At 31.1% G+C, this 25593-nt stretch overlaps 3 protein-coding genes across 3 annotated transcripts; 2 read left to right on the top strand and 1 right to left on the bottom strand.

The window, feature by feature from the left end:
- The first annotated feature begins 638 nt into the window (after window positions 1-638).
- Window positions 639-2270, top strand: LOC140828329 (protein FAR1-RELATED SEQUENCE 12-like). Its single transcript, XM_073191317.1, has 3 exons — window positions 639-1703; window positions 1776-1883; window positions 2000-2270. Exons 1-3 carry the CDS (start codon window positions 858-860, stop codon window positions 2075-2077), a joined length of 1032 nt encoding a protein of 343 aa, XP_073047418.1. The 5' UTR covers window positions 639-857; the 3' UTR covers window positions 2078-2270.
- Window positions 2271-3612: 1342 nt separating this feature from the next.
- On the top strand, window positions 3613-11360 carry LOC140828390 (serine carboxypeptidase-like 13). The gene is made up of 14 exons (XM_073191368.1): window positions 3613-3737; window positions 3857-4002; window positions 4745-4821; window positions 4903-5025; window positions 8237-8339; window positions 8413-8450; window positions 8522-8623; window positions 8961-9047; window positions 9464-9601; window positions 10091-10162; window positions 10261-10382; window positions 10847-10960; window positions 11054-11108; window positions 11202-11360. Exons 1-14 carry the CDS (start codon window positions 3613-3615, stop codon window positions 11283-11285), a joined length of 1386 nt encoding a protein of 461 aa, XP_073047469.1. The 3' UTR covers window positions 11286-11360.
- A 9870-nt stretch (window positions 11361-21230) lies between these two features.
- LOC140826874 (serine carboxypeptidase-like 15) lies at window positions 21231-22740 on the bottom strand. The gene is made up of 5 exons (XM_073189400.1): window positions 22569-22740; window positions 22313-22458; window positions 21719-21795; window positions 21476-21598; window positions 21231-21260 (listed from the first exon to the last, which is right to left on the bottom strand). The coding sequence occupies exons 1-5, from the start codon at window positions 22694-22696 to the stop codon at window positions 21231-21233; spliced, it is 504 nt and encodes a 167-aa protein (XP_073045501.1). The 5' UTR covers window positions 22697-22740.
- Window positions 22741-25593: the final 2853 nt, after the last annotated feature.

Here is a 25593-nt window from a genome sequence, read left to right as displayed (position 1 = left end):
TCACCACCACTTCCCTCCACCGACCGCCCCCCGGCCACCGCCGCCGCTGCAGACCGCCGTCGACCGCCGACCGCCGCGATTCCGTCGATTCCGGCCGGTCACCTCCGACAGCCGCTTCCGGCCGACCAGCCGTCAGAGCGCAGCCGACCGTCCGAGCACCTCCGTTGCCGGAGTAAAGGAAAAAAATTATAAAAAAGGACATTTTCGTCATTTCATCAAAAAATTCAAAATTATCACATACTTAAAAATTATACCAAACATAATACTATTTTACGTCATATATTATATTTCTATCACAATCATTTTTTTTATAATTTATATACTAATTATTAGTTTATCCTATCCTTCCAACCAAACATAACCTTATATATCGTTTATTTAGGAAATAAAACAAGTCTAGTACGAATCAATACAAAATTTTAAAACAAATGCATAAATATTCAAGTTCTAAAGTATGCTGTGCACAGCATCATGCTGTGCACAAATTGACTTTTTTTATTTTTTTAATTTTTCTTTTTTCTTTTCTCTTTTTTTCCCTCTCTTTTCCTACTTTTTTTCCCTCCATTTTTCTCTCTTCCACAAACATTATTCACACACTTTTATATGAAAATAGTATAAACATTTGTTTTCATCTCGTCTTCTTTTTCTCGTTTTTCCTCTCACTCAATTTTATTATTATTTTTTTTTTCAGAAAATACTATAACATACAAGGTTCGATTTTTTCTTCTTTTAAATGTCTAATTTTTTTTCTAATTGTTTAGCTATCTATTTTTTTATTTGATTTTGTTGGTTTCTATTTTTATGTTGCTATTGATCTGAAATAAGCCAAAAATTTTATTGATACTTTCAGATTCTTGATGGATTATAATTCAAATATCGAATTCAAGCCTAAGATTGGTATGGAATTTGATAGTCTAGACGAGTCTTGGAAGTTTTGGGTTGAATATGGTGGGAAAACTGGATTTGGAGTTAGGAAGCATTATTTCAACAAAAACAAGAACACCGGATTTATAACTTCGTATAAATATGTTTGTTGCAAGGAGGGTGTTTATACCCTCACTATCTTTCATCTATTTCAAGTAGAGTTTGTTTTGTTCGCAGCTGCTTACATAAAATATAAAAATGAAACTCAACCATTATTTGAATATGTTGTCGGGCGAATTGATAAAGAAGGAGAATGGAGGGTGACATTTAATCCTAGCACAAAGATGATTTCATGTAGTTGCCGAAAATTCGAGATGACTGGATTATTGTGTTGTCATGCTGTGAAAGTATATGATGTGCAGGACGTAAAAAAACTGCCAGAGCATTATATCTTGAATAGATGGACGAGAAAAGCTAGGAGTGGAGTGGTACACGATTGTATGGGCAATGAAGTCGAAGAAGATCCCAAACGAGAAAGTACAGAACGATATAGAAAACTTTGTATGATGCTCGTAAGACTGGCAACCGAAGCCTCCGTCCACCAATCAACTTTTTCTTTGGTGCATAATTCGGTATGTGATCTAACCAAGCAAGTCATGGAAATGCGTTTGACTGAAGTGAGCCAAGACAATAATAGTGGTGTCAGGACATCATCGATAGGACCTTCTATGATACAAGCAAAAGGATTCAAGAAAAGAAATGGTGTGAAAAAGTCAAGAAGGTTGAAGAGTTGGGTAGAACTTCAAGCAAAACGAAGAAAAACAAATTTGAGAGTCGAGGTAAATTAACTAATATTAATACTTTTTTGAAATAAAAATTATCTAGATTTCTTATTTTTACAATCATTGTAGGACATCGGAACACATGATGAATTACCCGTATCTTGTTCAGCACCTCCGGTACCTCATGCATGTCTTCAAACAACTGGAGGTCAATTCAATTTCACTGAATTATTAATGGTATGAACTTTAATGATATTTAGAAATTTTTTAATTGGTAAAAATTTTAAGCCAAAAAAATATTAATTCTTATATGGTAAAATTGATTTTATAATATTTATTCTTATTTAATGTAGGCACAATTTGATCATCATCACCATTCTCTTGAAGCCATGGATTTCAATGGAGATATATCCAATAATGTTCTTGAGTAGTTTTTTATTTAAAGAATAGCCGATTAACATTGTTAGTTGATATTAAGTTTAAAAATGTATGAATTATTTATTTTTTATGGAAATGTGGTGTTGAATTTTAGTTTTTGATATTGCATGATGGAAATGTTCTAAATTTTAATTTAAGCATTAACATGTTAATAGTTTTATATTGTTAAAAATTTTGTTCATTAGAAAAAAATTAATAATACTCATCAAATTCGAAAAAAATGATACGATTTTTCACACGTAAAAATTTAATATAGTAATTTTTAATTGCAAAATTATTAATTTAACATAAAAAAATTAAAATGTTTATATTATTTCATATAAAATTTTGTCCAATGTTTGTGGAAGATGAAAAAAAAAAGGATGAAAATAGAAGGAAAACAATAGAGAATAAGAGAGGAAAAAAGAGAAAAAAAAAAGAAAAATTAAAAAACAAATAAAAAAAAGGTCAAGCTGTGCACAGCAGGGGATCCGGATTCATTAAAGTCTCAAAATCACAAACTGGGATGCGCAGTGTTTGGTTTGCAGGATTAGGTAGGTTTATTTTATTTTAACATACCTAATCATATGTTTGGTACGTTTTTTGTTTAACCAAGTCAATCCCTCCTATTAATTATTAGGTTATATTAGGTGTGATAAAATAATCACTCCTTACCCCCTACAATTATTTATCTCACTCTTAATCCAGCCTATTTTTTCAATTTTACCCTTATTCTAAATTCAAACTCACAACCACTTCCCTCAACCGACGGCCGGCCGACCACCACCGCATGTCGCCCGTCGCCGACCACCGCCGACCGTCGCCGACCACCACCCGCCGCCACCTCCTGTCGGTCGACCGTCGGACTGCGCCGTCGCCGCTTCCGGCCGGCCGGCCTACCACCGTCGACCAACTCCGCCGCCACAAAACTGGAAGGACAATTTCGTCAATTCATCAAAAAATTATTATTTATCTCGTTCTTAACAATTATACCAAACATAATATTATTTTATCATTATCAACTTCAAATTTTTTTTTTATCATTTCTCTCTTAATCATTTCATTATTTTTTCCTCCAAACCAAACGTAGTCTTAGCATAAAAAGTAGTATTTTTCATGAATAACCCAAATAAAAGATCTGTCTCACAAAATACGACCCGTGAGACCGTCTTAAAATTTTTTTTGCCAACTGAGATAATTGTGTTTTCGTCGGATTCTAATTCAATATCCTCTTATTCATTCATCTTGTCTTTTGGTACAAACTCAGGTTTTTTGTTTTAAAAATTTTCTTCTTTATCTACTATTATTTTATTTACTATTCTATTAATAGTATTATAAATTTTTTTTAGAAAAACCATGGATTTGTTAAAATTATATAGCTTATTCATAATATTTCGTAATTGTTCTAGAATATAAGCATGACCAAAATATTTATATGAAATAAATAATATCTCAGACGAAAATAATATTTCGTAATTGGTCTAGAATATAAGCAAGGCCGACTGTCCATATCTCAGGCCTACCGAAATCAGAGCAAACGAAAATAGAAATGGTGCCATTACCATACTGCATTACTACTCTGTTGCTCTGTCTGATCACCGCCGCTGCTACTAATATTATCCTCACTCTTCCGGGTTACCCGGAGGATACCCTGCCTTTCCACCTCGAAACCGGGTCGGTCTTCTTTCTTTCTTTCTTTCTATTTTTTTAATAAAAAAAAACCATTTATATGAGATTCATTTTGTTTTATGGATTGAATATATATAGATAAATTTATAATCTGAGAGTTTCAGATATATTGGAGTTGGAGAAGACGAACAAGTGCAGCTATTCTATTACTTTGTAGAGTCCGAACGAGATCCTGACGAGGATCCGCTTGTGCTTTGGTTGACGGGAGGACCCGGTTGCTCTGGTTTCTCCGGTCTGGTTTATGAAATAGGTGCGTACAGCCGCCGCCGCCTTCTTCTTCTTCCTCTGCTCATGATCTTTTGGTTTTAATTTATTTATTAAATATTATGTTTGACGATCAGTTTCAAGAATTAAACAAATGTGGAATTTTTTTTATTATGTTTGACGATCAGTTTCAAGAATTAAACAAATGAAACTAAATTTGCACTTCTGATCTCGTGCAATGCGTTTTTATTATTTAACTGTCTATTAAATACTTGAGTTCTCGTGTTGTCACATCTTTCCATACACTAAAACTGTTTAAATTAAATAATCAAAATTAGTGGGACATTTGACAATAATATAATCATATGAGAAGAGACTACATAATTACTTACTGAATGATATAATCAAGATCTTTTATTTTATATATAAATCTGTACTTTGGAGATTTGTGAATGATTTAAATATGGAGTCAAATTTAGGGGTAAAAGAATCAAGTTGGTTCGTAATTTTTGGAGTTGAATCAATAAATATTAGATTCGTATTCGAATATATCGAATTCAAACGCTTACGAAAAAATTTGATTCGAACTCGAGCTAAAGTTATTTTGTTTGATTTTTCGTGAGTGTTAAGATTTTATTATGATTATATAATTATATTATATATATATATATATAAAGCTATTTTTTTTAAAAAATTAATGCGTTGATAGAACCATAATTTAATGACCATATGTGGGTGAAAAGGGTCACGAAATTAACTTTGTAACAACAATTCATGCATGTGTACAGGTCCACTCCGGTTTGATATTTCAAGTCTTGATGGAAGTTTCCCTCGCCTCATTCTGAACCCATATTCATGGACAAAGGTTTGGAATATATATATATATATATATATATATATATATTCAAACTGACAAATAAAATGATCTGCACGCATGGTTTTGTAGGTTGCCAATATTATATTTATAGACTCACCGGTTGGGACTGGATTCTCGTATGCAACCACCCCAGAAGGTTTCACTTCCTCCGACACCAAAGCGACCATGGATAACTACACTTTCTTGAAGAAGGTAAGTTTTTCTCTGAATCCGGATTCATTTTTGCAAAAAATAATACTAAATATAGATACTGCACCATATTTTTGGGACGTTTAGGATGAAATATTTAATTTTAATTTTAAGAAATTAAATGGAGCACAGGATTCTGGTATTCAACCACACTTGGTCGAAGACACGTGAGATTGGTGGTTTATTTTTATTTTTTATTTGGACGTGAGCACAGGATCAGAAGGGCAGGCAGGTGACAACTTGACTTGGGAAGAGATAGTGACATAGAATTATTTAATAGGATTCTCAAATTGAAAAGAGATATTCTCTATTTCTCACATAGCTTATATTTTCTTATTTATCTGTCTCAAATATATAGTCGGGTGTGTTCTTTTGTCAACCTATTTTTATTCATTAAATAGATTAATTATTTCCAACAAGTTTTGATACAACATTAATTAAAACACTAATTAAAAAGGGTGAAATGTGTTGAAAATAAGAGTTATAAATATTGAAAATTAATGTGTGATGATGTATGTAATGATATATTTATTTTTGGATTATTTCCAAAGATATTTTATAAATATGTGTCTCAATTTGTGAAGAAAAAACACAATTGAGTAGAGAAAATTTTATAAAAATATGTAGTTTAATATATTTTGTGAGTTTGAGATTTTTACTTTTTACCGTAAATTTTTATTTTTAACACGTTATCATCACGATACTCGAAGGTTCTCCATATCTTTTTAAGCTCCAAAACACAAGACAAATGTAACAATATTCAAAATTAAGAACATTTATTTTACTGTTTATTTATTTTTATTGTGTATATATATAATATATAATATCATGTTATTATATAAAAAGAGTCTATGACACCTATAATAACGTGATGTGATTATATTATTACATTGTTTATATATTTCTATTGTGTTATTGTTTATTTATTGTATATGTGTATATATATTTGAATAATATCATATTATTATATAAAAGGAGTCTATGACACCTCATTATAATAACGTGATGCGATTATTTCGTTGTTTATTTATTATTATTGTGTTATATAATTATATATATATTTGTATAATGTCACCGTGTTATATAAAAAGAGTCCTTGACACCTCATTATAATAATGTGATATGATATACATAATTAATAAACATTATTAACATTACATCATATTATTACTATAAAATTATACATATATACATGCATTTATTTTTTTAAGATTTTGTAAACAGTCATAAACGGCTAGTTTTTATCTGCAAATATGATTTGACAAACACGTTCAATTACTCCAAATTTACTCTTCTTCACTAAAATTTTTCTTCATCAATTTTTCGAAGAAGAAGAAGATGGTTATTTCAAGGTTATTTATTATAATTATTTTGGTTATTATACTCACTAGTCTTGTATTATTCGAAGAATATCCGCCTCGCGTTTTTTCTTTATTTTTAAGAATGCTTGTACTTATAATTTATTTGTTACTTTGTATTGCCATATTAATAGATTTAGAACTTAACTAATAAAATGCATTGTTATTTTTATAGTAGCACCATGTTAAATTTGACAAAACTCGAATTCGTTGCACTCGAAATTACGGGAAAAATGTATATTCCATGAACTCTCGATGTAGAAATACATCTTGAGTCATTGGGTCTAAATGAGACCATTAAAGAAAATTTTCTCTCATCATCACAAGAAAAAACAAAAGCTAAGATAATTTTGTGTTGCCATCTTGATGAAGGATTAAATATGAATATCTCATTGAAAAATATCTTACGACTTTATGGAAAGGACTAAAGGAAAGATTTGAACATATAAGAGAAGTCATACTTTCGACTGTCCGTGATGAATAAAATACATTAAGATTTCAAAATTTTAATAAAGTCGGTGATTACAACTCGGCAATGTATCGAATAATCTCGCAATTTAAATTTTGTGGACATGAGGTTATGGAATCGGAAATGCTTGAAAAAACATTTTCCACTTTTCACGCATCAGATATAACTCTACAACAACAATATAGAGTGTGTGGATTTGCGATATATTCTGAACTTATTGCTTGGTCCATGTGAAGATGATGAAGTTATTCTTGGTCCAGAACTATCATATAAGTGTTATTAGTGTCCTTATGTATCTTGCAAATTGTACCAGACCTGCTATATCTTTTGTTGTAAATTTATTGACAAGATTTAGCTCATATCCAACAAAGAGACAATAGAACGAAATTAAACATATATTCCGTTATCTAAGATGAACGACAGACTTAGAAATTTTGTATTCAAAAGATTTCAATCAAAGTATAATTTGTTATGCTGATGTTGGGTAAATAACATCGAGATTATTGCACTACATGAAGCATGCCATGAATGTGTGTGGCTAAAAATCAATGACCCAACATATCCAAATCTCATGAAGATTATCATTCGACAAGATATCTATGACACTATATGAAGATAATGTTGCATGTGTTACTCAAATGAAAGAATGATACATAAAAAGCGCCAGAACTAAACATATTCCCCCTAAGTTCCTCGCATTCACCCAAGAGCTTTAGAAGAATAAAGATATTGATATTCGTTACATTCAATCAAGTGAAAACTCATCAGATATCTACGACAATATTCAGAAAGCATATATATAACATTGGAATGCGCAATCTACGAAATTTGTGAAGAATCGTTCGTGTTAACATGAGAGGAAGTTTACGTGACTGCACCATTTTTCCCTTACTATGGTTTTTATGTCAATGGTTTTTTCCTAGTAAGAATTTTAACGAGACAGTATAAAAAACACGTAATGAAGACAATCATTGTATCATGATCATCATCACAAGAGGGAGTGTTGAAAATAAAAGTTATAAATATAAAAAATTAATGTGTGATGATGTATCTAATGATATATTTATTTTTGACTTATTTCAAAAGAAATTCTATAAATTTGTCTCTCAATTTGTGAATAAAAAACACAATTGAGCGGAGAAAATTTTATTAAATGTGCAGTTTAATATATTTTGTGAGTTTGAGATTTTTACTTTTTACTTTAAATTTCTACTTTTAACAAAATGAGAATTTTATGCATAAAACTTATTGTTCCAATAATTTTGTTAATGTGTGTGGCAACACCAATTAGACTAAATACATGAGATGGAGGGATTAAAATGCTTGGTAGATAAATTTAGACAGATGAAAATATATCTTTAAAAATATTTTTGTTCTTACAATCCAGTGGTTATCGATCCATCCAAGATTCATCAAGAATCGACTGTACATTGGAGGTGATTCCTACGGAGGCAAAACTGTAACCTTGCTTGCTTTAGAAATTGCAATGGGTAAATTTTACCATCGATTAATTATTATATTCTATTCATCCAGAAATTTGACCATGTTGTCACATTAACTTAGGAAATGGTGGAGGGCTGGAGCAACGAATGAACCTCCAAGTACACATTACTTTCATAACATAATCCTATTCATTGAAAAAAAAACTCACTTGACGAAAAAATTGAACCAGGGATATTTCATTGGAAATCCTAAAGCAGATGAAGCCTTGGATGTTAATGAAAAGTTCCCTTATGCTCATCGGATGTCACTCATATCAGATGAATATTTTGAGGTAAAATGCCCCGCATTATCCCTGAGAGGTATTTTATCGAGTCCGAGTTGAGTTTGAATTAGATTATGCTCATCTGATTAATTTGACTGTACGTGAGTTTCTAATTAATTCGATTCGAACATTGATTTAGCCACTCACATGACATATGTGCCCAATCTCTGATCACTTATATATATTCTAGACAAGTTTGTTCGAGGATAGTGTAACATGCATGCTGTCAAACGATACAAACTAAGCAAAAATCTACTCAATGTTGCATGCAAGGTAATATCAAATATGGGCTGATGCTTTAAATAAAATGCGGTGTATAAGGGGTGAATTCTTTTCCTATTTTCAGTTAGCAAAAAGCAGCTGTAATGGGAACTACAGCGATCAAGATACAAGTAGTGCAGAATGCCGTTATGCTATTCATCTATGTGGTGAGGTAAAATAAAAACTACAAGATTTTACTTCTTTTTTTGTGTTTTTTTGGGGTAGGAGTAGAGTTTTGGAGGAATAAAAAGTATGTTTAATTTTATCTTGGAAGGAAAAAAATTTATTGCAAGTGTCCAATAATGTCAGCATGGTTGCATAAAATTTAAAAAATATGAGGTTAAAATAAAAACTTTGGAAAGTTGGAAATGATGAAAACTTTAGTCAAAATTACTGATTATGTTCGAAAATACGAAAATGTTTCGAAACTTGGTTTGGAGGAAGTGAATAAAAAGAAAATGATAGTTTTTATTTATGTTTTGGGGGATGAGAAAGTATTTTAGGAAACTGAAAACAAGCACTGCGTGCATGTTCTTCATTTTATTTGCTCTATGATTTATGGCAACTGTTACCGTAATATGAATGCAGTGCACAAAGAACGTCAACCATGCCCACATTTTGGATCCAAACTGTAATCTGCTTTCACCGAAACGCGATTATATTGTTGAAGATGATGATCCCGACGATTTACTCTTCATGTTAAAACAAGAGGAGCAACGGTGTCGTGTAATTTCTTTAACTTTTCCTATGACCTGTCTTCGTAGTATAATATGAAAAATGACTAAGAACTCTTTCACATAAATTTTAAAAACCTCCGATTGTATGAGAGAAAAATTATAGGTTATATTTTGATTTATGCAAAATATATAAACCTATCACCAAGTAAGTTGTAAGAATTCATATGATTTTTTTTTTTTTTTTATTTTGAAGATTCCATATTCATTTCAATAGAAGTGTGTATTTGAAGAAACTATTAAGCGTAAATATGGAGCCCTTTTAATCGGATCAAGGCAATTTTATCATAAGATCAACGGATTTCGACATCTTGGATTTTTTAATATGAAAATTACTAAATTTAGTTTTATGCATATAATCATTTGCTGAACTTTTTGAATACTAATATTGATTTCAAGAGTTTGTTTTACTAGTTATTTTTAAAAGATGTGGCTATGAATTTTCTTGAGTATTGTAAGGATGAAATCTTGTTGGTTGTAGAATAATAATTACTCGGATTCTGCTGTCTGGGCAAATGATCAAACTGTGCAAGAGGCTCTTTACGTCAGAAATGTACGTATGCACTACCTTAAAATGAAGAGATTTTTTATATTTTGATAAAACTACAAATTTTTTTATGTCATGTATGTATGCTTTATTTCAACAAACAGGGAACCATACGAGAATGGATAAGATGTAACAAAAGCTTATCCGGTTACGAGATTAATGTCGCTAGCGTTATCCAGTATCATCAAATGCTAAATCAGAAAGGCTTTCAAAGTTTGGTGTACAGGTGATCCTCGTGTACTTTTTTCCTTGCAAAAGCGGTTTTGAATCAGGTTTCCACTTCGACGAAGTTGAGACCGGATCACAAAGCTTGAAATCAGTTTTTGTGAATCACATATGTGTGTCACAATCCAATGATGAATTCATTTAAAATTTGTCATGGTCCGAATTTACCACAGAATTAGATCATATGTTTGGATATGTCTATAAACATGTGTCGAATTAGCGCCAACTTGATAACGGCATGCTCTATTATACTTTACCAGGAGAAATATTTCTTGTCGAGTGGCGATCGCTGGATGCATAAAAGTATAGACTGGATCTACTTAAATATATTTGTTTGTTACCCACACATTTTCATCACACAATATCACTTCCTATAGTAATACTTTTCCATCACCAGGTTTAATTTTCATCGATCACAGAACAATATTACCCTCTGAACTAAAATTTTGTATTTCTTCTCTCCAGCGGGGACCATGATATGCTTGTTCCGTACATCGGTACAATAAAATGGATACGCTCTCTCAATCTCACCGTTGAAGATAACTGGAGGCCTTGGACCGTCGATGGCCAAGTCGCAGGGTTTGCTTTCAATTCTTGATCCTGCGGCCACAGATTTCATATTACTACATTCTAATGGTTTTTAAAATTTGGTTTGCTATGTTCCTGTTATAGATACACAGAGAAATATAAAAACGGAGAAGCCTACATCACCTTCGCTACTGTGAAGGCAAGAAAAATCAGCTCTATGCGTGATCTTTATAGGGATGAAGTGAAGAAGCTAGTGAATGGTAGCATGTGACTCGATGCTATTGTTTTGTAGGGTGCAGGTCACACAGCTCCGGAATACATGCCCAAACAATGTCTTGCAATGATAAAGAGATGGCTCTCTTTGTTTCCACTGTAGAGAAAAATGTTGGTATGGAGCCATACATGCATGGATTTTCTTATCATTAATAAGTGTACGTGCTTGCTGGTCCATGTGGATTATCAACGTAGTGCACTATATTTCCACTATCGGTATTGAATTAGCACTACAAAAAAACGTGTTTACATAAGCGGTTTTTGAGGAGCACTTCTAAAACTGCTCGTGGAAACTGAACAACAAAATCAGTTTTACTTAAACCGTTTATATTTCCTTACTTTTAGGAGTGGTCGCATTACCGCTTTAATTGCGCAATTTTTAGTACCGATTTGTATCAACCGCTGCTATCAATTGCTCCTATTGATTTAACTATTAGAACCATTCTTGAAACTACTCTAATTGAATATTTTTAACAGTGGTTTCATAAAATCGGTGTTGTGAACCGCCCTTATAGCTCTTTTTTTAGGATTGATATGAAAATTGCACCTATTAAAACTTTTATAAACCGTATTGAAAATATGTAGCGACGGTTTATGGGATAACCGTCGCTAAAATTTGCGACAGTTTCATACAAACCGTCGCTTAATCAACAATGCGACAGTTTGAATGATGTCCGTCGCGATATTTAGCGACCGTTATACGAAACCGTCGCTAAATATAGCGACTGTATTACTAAACTGTCGCCACATATTGCGACGGGTAGAATACACCCGTTGCGTGTATTCATTTAGCGACTGTTTCATTAAACCCGTCGCTAATATTAGCGACCGTTAAAATTTTACCGTTGCTAAATATAGCGACAATCATCAGTTAAACCGTCGCTAAATTTAAATTTTCAAAAAACCGCTGTCGATAAATTTAAATTTTCAAAATACCGCCATAATGGCGACGGTGTTCCTCTTAACCGTCGCTAATAGCGACGGTTACTTCGTTAACCGTCGCCGAATTTTCTATAAATACCTCCACTCGGGCACCACTTTCTTACCCTTCCTTTGTACTGAATATTTTTATTTATTCTGTAAATTTGTTGTAGATTATTATTTCATTGCTAGTGGTTCAGATTGTTGTTGCTTATTTTTGGGATTATATGATATGAAACCTTAAAATTTTGGTAAATTATAGCTCTTTTGTACATTAAATTTTGTTGTTCTTTTTCTTTCCTTCACAACACTTAAAATTTTTCTCTTTTATACAATTTTACCATTTCACAACAATAAAATTTTTTTACACGATTTTAGTTTAAATTTAATATAAATTTTTTCTCTTTAATTTTTAGTAAATTTTTAAGATTTATTATAAATTTTTTCTCTTTAATTTTTAGTAATTTTTTAAGTAGTAGTTAGTATCAAAATTATGTTATCATATTAATATTGTAAGTTTTTTTAGCTTTATTAAATTTTTTTTTATTTTATTGAAAATATTAGCGACGGAAATCATATTTAACCCGTCGCTAAGTTAGCGACAGAATATATGAACATGTCGTCGCTAGTAGTTGCGACGGTTTTAAGGTTCCGTTGCTAAATTTGTAGACGACGGTATTACAATGTGTCACTACATAGCGACGGTTTTGCAAAACCGTCGCTAATTTTGTCAGCGACGGTTTATCATATACCGTCGCAAATTGTAGCTAAAAAAACTTTTCTTCATACTGGGTACGACCATTATCAAACCGCACCTAAAATAAACAATAAAAGCGGTTTTTCAACTTATATAACGGTTAAATAAACCGCTTCTATAAGCTATAAGGTCATAGATAAGAGGAGCGCTTTTGCAACCGGTGGTACAAAGGCTGGAGCGGTTAAAAACCAATCTTAAAATTGAAAAAAACCGCTTCTATAGACACTTTTTTTTGTAGTGTAGAAGAGCACAGCCAATGTATAAAGCATATACGCCGTTGATACAAACTACACCTTGTAAACACTTCCACATAATGAAATAAAATTGATATTTGGCATTCTTTTTTACTAAACTTCGAGGGCTCAAACTCTCACCCAACAGAGTGTCAAACAATACAATCTCAATAATTGCCCGCATGGGCTTAGCTCAGTTGGTCAGCAGCAGTAAATCTTGGAGCAATACAATCTCAAGAATTTCTACTGTCTTTGATCAGCGTTATAAGAAAGTGAAATCACTAGCAACGAAGTGACAGTCTTCACATGTGTTGCCAATCCAACCCTAACGTTCTTGTTGGAGTTGTCACCGTTTTGTTTGAAGTTGTGTCCAACTCAAGCGTAAAAGGTGGTTCTCGTTGCTGATAATCAAGCAATCATTTTGGAATTCAATAATACAATTAACACGTGGTTTGAGTTAGTAAAAAATGGTTGGTTTGATTATGTAAATAATGATGTTTTAATTTTTGTTTACTTCCCTAAACTTCACCTATAAATACACATTCTTTCTTCATTTCAAAATCACACCAAAACAAAAATCTCTCATCTACAATCATAAGTATAAAAGTGAGATAAAATATTTAGTGTGAGATTTCTTAAGGAGTGACCCTTGGAAGGAATATGATTAATGGAGAGACAGTGAATATGGAAAAATCACAGTGTTATGAGTATTGTATTCTCAATTCTCTTCTTCGTTGTTATTAATAAAAAAAATATCTTCTTGAGAGGTTTAAAGTAGACATAATTCAATCTTGAGGTGAACGACTACAAATATTGATGTTCATTTTATTCATTGTTGATATTATTAATGATGTTCCGCTACAATGTTATCTTATTTATTTCTCTGATATCCCAACACTCGTTGCTTGGGCATAGGTGGAGTGTATATTGTGATTCGACTGGTAATTAATTTGCATTCCTGGTTGATTTTAAAAATAATTATTATTTTTTGTACGGTTTTGTAAATTCAGTCGCTTGCTCCTTGCGATGTCTAGCTACCTCCCTATGTACTGCACTTCTACTAAATAAATTCACATATTTATTTAATAAAATTAGGAAAAGAAAATAAATCAGGACTCGAATAAAGAAATATTTACTACAATTATGGGGGTGTATTCATTGCAGAATTTGCATGATTTTTATTGACATCTATAAATTTTTTTATAAAATTCTATGAATTTTGTAATTTATTATTGTTATTTTTTAAATTTATTTGAACTAACAATTGAACGTGAATAAATTTTTATTTATTTCAAATATTTATATATATCATTATAATATTTTTTACATATTTATTTTATGAAAAACAATAAATAAAGATAATACTAAATTTATTGTAATTTAACTTCAATTATTCAATTCAACATATTTATTTAAATAATTAATAATTTTAAAAATACATAACAATATTTGTCAATATTAATAAATAGTCAAACTTAATATAATTTTATCTTTTTAAATAAATTTTTGTATAGAAAATATAACGATTTTGTTTTTTCCAATATGTCAAACAAAAAAATAAAAAAAACAATTATTTGCACCTAAAAATAAATAATAAATATATTAAAATATTTGTAGTAAGGTAACTTTATAAAATTTTAATGTGTTTAATGTATCATTGTTATTCTTATATAATTGTTTTGATAAACTTCTAAAAATATATATCAATCACACACATTTATATATATTATATGTATAAATATCAAAGTTAATGAAAATATCATGTGCAAGAATTAATTTTTAGTTATAATCAAAATCAAGATATCAATTAACTAAAATTATGAAAATAATTAAACATCAAATGTCATATAATAATTAATAAAAAAATAAATTTTACTTATTAGAAATTATTATTATTTTCAATTTATAGGCCTATAAAATATTATAATTTCTTTTATTATGTAGTGTAATAATTTTTAAAAATTTAATAAATGTAATTTTAAATTTTCTGAGATTTGTAACTGGAACTCCAAAAAAAAAAATGAATGATGTTAATAATTTTAATTTTAAACTATTGTTAGTAATAAATAAAAATATGTTTTTAAAAAGTACAAATAAAAGTAAAAATAAATGGGTGAGAAAAGAATGAAAATTTTAGTGTTTCTATTGAGTATGCGAGTTTGAAAGATTTCTCAAATACATCCAAATCTTTAGATTGAATCAAATACATTTTTTGACATTTTATTGTTGTACATTAGGTTTTAATTCTTGTGCAAAATAGAATTACACGGAGTCATTAAAATTCTATTGGTAGTTTGAATATCTATAGATTTTTGTAGAGTTTCTAAAAGGCAGGGTTTATTATCACATGACTTTTTAAAATTTTACAAATGTTTACGTTGAATACCACTAAATTTTTATAGAGTATATAAAAGTTTAGATCGAATATCTCTAGACTTTAAAATTCATAAAAATTATTAAAATTCTAGAAACAATACACATCGTTAAACTCTAGACTTTTAAACTCCATAAAATTTATTATTTTACATTGAACTAATGCACATCGTTAAACTCTAGACTTACCTTAATTTTCTCACATTTCATGCACCAACATTTGATCATGAGAATGTCAGAAACTATTTTCTGATTAAACCCATTAAATTATCGTAAGAGCATCTAGTAGCATCGGCCCATGATTCCCTAGGTGTCACTGATAGTGCATGCAAGAACCAATCGGTTATGATTAACGTACAATACGGTCCCTTCATCTCATATATCCCGATCGAATCTGCAACCATTGGTTCATCAAGGGTTGCATATTAAATTCGATAACCATGTGATACAATTATGAAATATTCATATTGTCATTGCATGTACAACTAGAGAACTTTTTCCCCAATGTACATCATACACTCTCGCTAGAGATTTCATGTGCTATTATTTTGTTATGTCACATAGGATATCCACACCCGTAAGTGAGCCGGTAAACGAGTCAAAGCACAGCCCTAACATGTAGACCGGCAGTGTTGTCCCAGGTCGTAAGGACTAATGGTGTACAATCATAACCACGGACTTATCCTCTCGATGAATGATAACTACTTAGAAAGTCCGAGGGAGGGTTGTTCGGTATAATCATCATATGACTACCCATCTGCATGTTTGGACATCTCTATGCCCTTACCAAGAAACGCAGTACACAACATCACAGATGTTAGTCTCGAGCTCAAACGACCTTTATCCATGTTTTAGGCGGCTGAGTCGACTAGGAACGAATTTAGAATATGCAGTGTTTACAAATGAGTTTTAACATCGAATTACGATTCATTATTATTAAAGCATAATCAATGATTTTATCTATGTTGATTGCATGAGTATACAGATAAAGTAAAAACGTAACCATTAAATAGTAAATTATATTAAAATAAAGATTGTTTATTATACTTAAGTCAATAAATTCCCTAGCCAACAATAACTTACATGACATCTACTCTAACATCACAGTGCAAAGATATGCTAGTTTTGCATTCTAAGTACAAGTAACCCATCCATGTCTGTTGACATTGATCTTTGTCGTATACAACAGGTTGTGAATATAATTTCTTTTAATCCAAAACCACCAACGATCAGAAAGTCAGCAACTTCCAGATAATACTAAGTGGCACTTGCAACATTAGAACGACTGTTCTTAAGCAATGCCAAGATATAAGCGGTGCTTGTTTCCAATTAGTAGTAAACCTACCGGGAGAAGCACAGATTATAACAGATTGAAAATCTTCATATTTGATCCTTTGATGTCTGTGCCTATGTGAAAATATATCAGTTAAAAATAAATACCCTTTTTTCATTATATTTTACCAAAATTTCATTTCTTGCCAAACTTTTTCTTTTTTGTGTTCATATAGTCTATAAACTATAATTGTTCGAACTATTTTATCAATTCTCGTACAAATTATTAAACTTGTTGGTTTCTAAGCATATTTTTCTTATTAAATATCTATAAATATAAATGATACTACGTTAATTATATATACATTTACTAATTATTTTCTAATAATTCGAAAATGTGATAATAACTAAGAAAAATACTACATGATTATGTTACTTTTTAGTAATTTCAATTCAACAATCAAATTTTTTTTTTATTAATATTTTCTGCTGTGAGAAAACGTCGGAATGGTCTTCCTTTGAAATATTTCACTAATCTATTTCCTTTATTGTTTATGTATCGTTTATTTAGGCAATAAAACAAGTCTAGTACGAATCAATACAAAATTTTAAAATAAATGCATAAATATTCAAGTTCTAAAGTATATTAGAGTCTCAAAATCACAAACTGGGATGAGTAGGTCTCTTGTGAAATGTTCTCACGAATCTTTATCTGTGAGACGGGTCAATCCTACAGATATTCACAATAAAAAGTAATACTCTTACGCAGTGTTTGGTTTGCAGGATTAGGTAGGTTTATTTTATTTTAACATACCTAATCACATGTTTGGTACGTTTTTTATTTAATCAAGTCAATCCCTCCTATGAATTATTAGGTTATATTAGGTGTGATAAAATAATCATTCCTCACCACCTAGGATTATTTATCTCACTCTTAATCCAGCCTATTTTTCCAATTTTACCCTTATCCTAACAGTGTGTTTGGCAACCAGGATTTGAGAGGATTTCATGGGATTTGGATTTCAAAATCCTATTTTTACTGTTTGGCAAGATGCTAAAAAAAAAGGATTCGGATTTACTTAGGATTTCATGGGATTTCATGGAATTTCGACAAGTATATCCAAATCCCATCAAATTTGATAAGATTTTGTGGGATTTGGATTTTAAAAACATAAAATTATTTTTTTATCCAACACATCATTCTCCACCAAAAGTTTCTAAAGGGTTAGATTTTTTTTTTCCTTAACTTTTTTTAGAAGTTGATAGATTTCGTTTAAATTTTATAAGTTTTTTGTGTTATTTACTGATTAATATAATAATAATAATTATAGTAATTACCAAAGACTCTTATTATGTTTAATAATTAATTTCATGTTAAAGTTTGAAGTTGTTTGATGATTTTTTAATTATTATTTTATGTGCACTATGATTAATAAATAATAATTAATTTTTGAATTTACAAATTCAAATAATATAAAAGAATTATTAGTTTTTAAACTTTTTTAGTTATTTATGTTTATATGATTTCTAAGGGTAGTTTAGTAAAATTTTAAAATTCTAAATTCGAATCTTTTTTTCTCCAAATAAAAAATGAATTTGTAAATATCATTTTTAAATTTTAAACCAAACACCAAATGAAATTTCAAATACTTGAATTTTCAAATCCAATTCCAAATCCAATGAAATTCTCTCAAATCCTGGTTGCCAAACACACTGTAAATTCAAACTCACAACCACTTCCCTCCCCCGACGGCCGGCCGACCACCACCGCTCGCCGCCCGTCGCCCACCAAGACCACCCGCCGCCACCTCCTGCCGGTCGACCGCCGGCCGATAGCTGGACTGCCGTCGTCGCCGCTTCCGGCCGGCCTACCACCGTCGACCAACTCCGCCGTCGTCCGCCGCCACAAAACTGGAAGGGCAATTTCGTCAATTCATCAAAAGATTATTACTTATCTCGTTCTTAACAATTATACCAAACATAATATTATTTTATTATTATCTACTTCAATCATTTTTTTATCATTTCTCTCTTAATCATTTCATTATTTATCCTTCAAATCAACGTAGTCTTAACATAAAAAGTAGTATTTTTCATGGATGACCCAAATAAAATATCTGTCTCACAAAATACGACCCGTGAGACCGTCTTAAAAATTTTTTTGCCAACTGAGATAATTGTATTTTCGTCGGATTCTAATTCAATATCCTCTTATTCATTTATCTTGTCTTTTGGTACAAACTCAGGTTTTTTGTTTTAAAAATTTTCTTCTTTATCTACTATTATTTTATTTACTATTCTATTAATAGTATTATAATTTTTTTTTAGAAAAACCATGGATTGTTAAAATTATATAGCTTATTCATAATATTTCGTAATTGGTCTAGAATATAGCATGACCAAAATATTTATATGAAATAAATAATATCTCAGACGAAAATAATATTTCGTAATTGGTCTAGAATATAAGCAAGGCCGACTGTCCATATCACAGGCCTACCGAAATCAGAGCAACGAAAATAGAAATGGTGCCATTACCATACTGCATTACTACTCTGTGCTCTGTCTGATCACCGCTGCAGCTGCTACTAATATTATCCTCACTCTTCCGGGTTACCCGGAGGATACCCTGCCTTTCCACCTCGAAACCGGGTCGGTCTTCTTTCTTTCTATTTTTTTAATAAAAAAACCATTTATATGAGATTCATTTTGTTTTATGGATTGAATATATATAGATAAATTTATAATCTGAGAGTTTCAGATATATTGGAGTTGGAGAAGACGAACACGTGCAGCTATTCTATTACTTTGTAGAGTCCGAGGAGATCCTGATGAGGATCCGCTTGTGCTTTGGTTGACGGGCGGACCCGGTTGCTCTGGTTTCTCCGGTCTGGTTTATGAAATAGGTGCGTGCAGCCGCCGTCTTCTTCTTCTTCCTCCTCTGATCATGATCTTTTACTGTTAATTTATTTATTAAATATTATGTTTGAAGATCATTTTCAAGAATTAAACAAATGTGGATTTTTTTTTATTATGTTTGACTATCAGTTTCAAGAATTAAACAAATGAAACTAATTGTGCACTTCTGATCTCGTGCAATGCGTTTTTATTATTTAACTGTCTATTAAATATTATACAGAAAAGATCCTTAAACGTTTTAATATGGATAAATCAAATCCTTTAAGTATTCCAATGGTTGTTAGATCATTAAACATAGAAAAGGATCCATTCCGTCCATGTGAAGATGATGAAGATATTCTTGGTCCAGAAGTACCATATCTAAGTGCCATCGGTGCCCTTATGTACCTTACAAATTGTACAAGGCCTGATATATCTTTTGCCGTGAATCTGTTGGCAAGATTTAGCACATATCCAACAAAGAGACACTGGAATGGAATTAAACATATATTCCGTTATCTACGAGGAACGACAGACTTGGGACTTTTGTATTCAAAAGATGCTAATCCAAGTATAATTGGTTATGCTGATGCTGGATACTTATCTGATCCACACAAGGCACGTTCCCAAACTGGATATGTATTTACTCGTGGAGGCACTGCAATTTCTTGGCGTTCACAGAAACAAACACTAGTAACAACTTCATCAAATCATGCCGAGATTATTGCACTACATGAAGCAAGCCGTGAATGTGTGTGGTTAAAATCAATGACCCAACATATCCAAATCTCATGCGGATTATCATTCGACGAGAAACCTGTGATACTATATGAAGATAATGCTGCATGTGTTGCTCAAATGAAAGAATGATACATAAAAAGCGACAGAACTAAACATATTCCTCCTAAGTTCTTCGCATTCACCAAGGAGCTTGAGAAGAATAAATGTATTGATGTTCGTCACATTCGATCAAGTGAAAACTCATCAGATCTCTTCACAAAGGCACTTCCTACGTCAATATTCAGAAAGCACATATATAATATTGGGATGCGCAATCTACGAAATTTGTGAAGAACTGTTCATGTCAACATCAGGGGGAGTTTACGTGACTGCACTCTTTTTCCCTTACTATGGTTTTTATCCCAATGGGTTTTTCCAAGTAAGGTTTTTAACGAGGCAGTATAAAAACACGTAATGAAGACAATCATTATGATCATCATCACAAGGGGGAGTGTTGAAAATATAATATTAAAATATGTATGTTGAATGTTGAATGTTGAAAATTAGGTAAAATTAGGTGTTGAATATTGAAAATTAGTGTGTGATGATGTATGTAATGAGGTAATTTATTTTGGAATATTTGTATATGAAACTCTATAAATAGAGCACTCATTTGTGAATGAAATAACAATTGAGTTGAGAGAAAAATATTATAACGTGTGTAGTTTGATAATTTTGAGAGTTTGAGATTTTTACTTTTTACCGTAAATTTTTACTTTTTCACAACAAATATAAGCTATGTGAGACATAGAGAATATCTCTTTTCAATTTGAGAACCCTATTAAATAATTCTATGTCACTATCTCTTCCCAAGTCAAGTTGTCACCTGCCTGCCCTTCTGATCCTGTGCTCACGTCCAAATAAAAAATAAAAATAAACCACCAATCTCACGTGTCTTCGACCAAGTGTGGTTGAATACCAGAATCCTGTGCTCCATTTAATTTCTTAAATTAAAATTATAATTAAATATTTCATCCTAAACGTCCCAAAAATATGGTGCAGTATCTATATTTAGTATTATTTTTTGCAAAAATGAATCCGGATTCAGAGAAAACTTACCTTCTTCAAGAAAGTGTAGTTATCCATGGTCGCTTTGGTGTCGGAGGAAGTGAAACCTTCTGGGGTGGTTGCATACGAGAATCCAGTCCCAACCGGTGAGTCTATAAATATAATATTGGCAACCTACAAAACCATGCGTGCAGATCATTTTATTTGTCAGTTTGAATATATATATGTATATATATAAATATATATATATATATATATATATATATATATATATATATATATTCCAAACCAAACCTTTGTCCATGAATATGGGTTCAGAATGAGGCGAGGGAAACTTCCATCAAGACTTGAAATATCAAACCGGAGTGGACCTGTACACATGCATGAATTGTTTACAACCCTTTTCACCCACATATGGTCATTAAATTATGGTCTTATCCACACATTAATTTTTTTTATTTTCTTTACGCTTTTGGGTTGTTGGAAATATTAAGATTCCTGAACAATCAAACAAAATAACTCTGGCTCGAGTTCGACTCGAAAACTTTTTCGAAAGTTTTTGAAATATGAATCTAATATTATTGTCAAATGTCCCATTAATTTTGATTATTTAATTTAAATAGTTTTATTGTATGGAAAGATGTGACAACACGAGAACTCAAGTATTTAATAGACAGTTAAATAATAAAAACGCATTGCACGAGATCAGAAGTGCACAATTAGTTTCATTTGTTTAATTCTTGAAACTGATAGTCAAACATAATAAAAAAAAATCCACATTTGTTTAATTCTTGAAAATGATCTTCAAACATAATATTTAATAAATAAATTAACAGTAAAAGATCATGATCAGAGGAGGAAGAAGAAGAAGACGGCGGCTGCACGCACCTATTTCATAAACCAGACCGGAGAAACCAGAGCAACCGGGTCCGCCCGTCAACCAAAGCACAAGCGGATCCTCATCAGGATCTCCTTCGGACTCTACAAAGTAATAGAATAGCTGCACTTGTTCGTCTTCTCCAACTCCAATATATCTGAAACTCTCAGATTATAAATTTATCTATATATATTCAATCCATAAAACAAAATGAATCTCATATAAATGGTTTTTTTTATTAAAAAAATAGAAAGAAAGAAGACCGACCCGGTTTCGAGGTGGAAAGGCAGGGTATCCTCCGGGTAACCCGGAAGAGTGAGGATAATATTAGTAGCAGCTGCAGCGGTGATCAGACAGAGCAACAGAGTAGTAATGCAGTATGGTAATGGCACCATTTCTATTTTCGTTTGCTCTGATTTCGGTAGGCCTGTGATATGGACAGTCGGCCTTGCTTATATTCTAGACCAATTACGAAATATTATTTTCGTCTGAGATATTATTTATTTCATATAAATATTTTGGTCATGCTTATATTCTAGACCAATTACGAAATATTATGAATAAGCTATATAATTTTAACAAATCCATGGTTTTTCTAAAAAAAAATTATAATACTATTAATAGAATAGTAAATAAAATAATAGTAGATAAAGAAGAAAATTTTTAAAACAAAAAACCTGAGTTTGTACCAAAAGACAAGATAAATGAATAAGAGGATATTGAATTAGAATCCGACGAAAATACAATTATCTCAGTTGGCAAAAAAATTTTTAAGACGGTCTCACGGGTCGTATTTTGTGAGACAGATATTTTATTTGGGTCATCCATGAAAAATACTACTTTTTATGTTAAGACTACGTTTGATTTGAAGGATAAAATAATGAAATGATTAAGAGAGAAATGATAAAAAAAATGATTGAAGTAGATAATAATAAAATAATATTATGTTTGGTATAATTGTTAAGAACGAGATAAGTAATAATCTTTTGATGAATTGACGAAATTGCCCTTCCAGTTTTGTGGCGGCGGACGACGGCGGAGTTGGTCGACGGTGGTAGGCCGGCCGGAAGCGGCGACGACGGCAGTCCAGCTATCGGCCGGCGGTCGACCGGCAGGAGGTGGCGGCGGGTGGTCTTGGTGGGCGACGGGCGGCGAGCGGTGGTGGTCGGCCGGCCGTCGGGGGAGGGAAGTGGTTGTGAGTTTGAATTTACAGTGTGTTTGGCAACCAGGATTTGAGAGAATTTCATTGGATTTGGAATTGGATTTGAAAATTCAAGTATTTGAAATTTCATTTGGTGTTTGGTTTAAAATTTAAAAATGATATTTACAAATTCATTTTTCATTTGGAGAAAAAAAGATTCGAATTTAGAATTTTAAAATTTTACTAAACTACCCTTAGAAATCATATAAACATAAATAACTAAAAAAAGTTTAAAAACTAATAATTCTTTTATATTATTTGAATTTGTAAATTCAAAAATTAATTATTATTTATTAATCATAGTGCACATAAAATAATAATTAAAAAATCATCAAACAACTTCAAACTTTAACATGAAATTAATTATTAAACATAATAAGAGTCTTTGGTAATTACTATAATTATTATTATTATATTAATCAGTAAATAACACAAAAAATTTATAAAATTTAAACGAAATCTATCAACTTCTAAAAAAAGTTAAGGAAAAAAAAAATCTAACCCTTTAGAAACTTTTGGTGGAGAATGATGTGTTGGATAAAAAAATAATTTTATGTTTTTAAAATCCAAATCCCACAAAATCTTATCAAATTTGATGGGATTTGGATATACTTGTCGAAATTCCATGAAATCCCATGAAATCCTAAGTAAATCCGAATCCTTTTTTTTTAGCATCTTGCCAAACAGTAAAAATAGGATTTTGAAATCCAAATCCCATGAAATCCTCTCAAATCCTGGTTGCCAAACACACTGTTAGGATAAGGGTAAAATTGGAAAAATAGGCTGGATTAAGAGTGAGATAAATAATCCTAGGTGGTGAGGAATGATTATTTTATCACACCTAATATAACCTAATAATTCATAGGAGGGATTGACTTGATTAAATAAAAAACGTACCAAACATGTGATTAGGTATGTTAAAATAAATAAACCTACCTAATCCTGCAAACCAAACACTGCGTAAGAGTATTACTTTTTATTGTGAATATCTGTAGGATTGACCCGTCTCACAGATAAAGATTCGTGAGAACATTTCACAAGAGACCTACTCATCCCAGTTTGTGATTTTGAGACTCTAATATACTTTAGAACTTGAATATTTATGCATTTATTTTAAAATTTTGTATTGATTCGTACTAGACTTGTTTTATTGCCTAAATAAACGATACATAAACAATAAAGGAAATAGATTAGTGAAATATTTCAAAGGAAGACCATTCCGACGTTTTCTCACAGCAGAAAATATTAATAAAAAAAAAATTTGATTGTTGAATTGAAATTACTAAAAAGTAACATAATCATGTAGTATTTTTCTTAGTTATTATCACATTTTCGAATTATTAGAAAATAATTAGTAAATGTATATATAATTAACGTAGTATCATTTATATTTATAGATATTTAATAAGAAAAATATGCTTAGAAACCAACAAGTTTAATAATTTGTACGAGAATTGATAAAATAGTTCGAACAATTATAGTTTATAGACTATATGAACACAAAAAAGAAAAAGTTTGGCAAGAAATGAAATTTTGGTAAAATATAATGAAAAAAGGGTATTTATTTTTAACTGATATATTTTCACATAGGCACAGACATCAAAGGATCAAATATGAAGATTTTCAATCTGTTATAATCTGTGCTTCTCCCGGTAGGTTTACTACTAATTGGAAACAAGCACCGCTTATATCTTGGCATTGCTTAAGAACAGTCGTTCTAATGTTGCAAGTGCCACTTAGTATTATCTGGAAGTTGCTGACTTTCTGATCGTTGGTGGTTTTGGATTAAAAGAAATTATATTCACAACCTGTTGTATACGACAAAGATCAATGTCAACAGACATGGATGGGTTACTTGTACTTAGAATGCAAAACTAGCATATCTTTGCACTGTGATGTTAGAGTAGATGTCATGTAAGTTATTGTTGGCTAGGGAATTTATTGACTTAAGTATAATAAACAATCTTTATTTTAATATAATTTACTATTTAATGGTTACGTTTTTACTTTATCTGTATACTCATGCAATCAACATAGATAAAATCATTGATTATGCTTTAATAATAATGAATCGTAATTCGATGTTAAAAC

This window comes from Primulina eburnea, chromosome 3 (assembly GCF_022965805.1).
Source record: "Primulina eburnea isolate SZY01 chromosome 3, ASM2296580v1, whole genome shotgun sequence".
Classification (NCBI taxonomy): Eukaryota; Viridiplantae; Streptophyta; class Magnoliopsida; order Lamiales; family Gesneriaceae; genus Primulina; species Primulina eburnea.
Note: the sequence above shows the minus strand (reverse complement) of the source record. Positions and strands in the feature narration are given on the sequence as shown.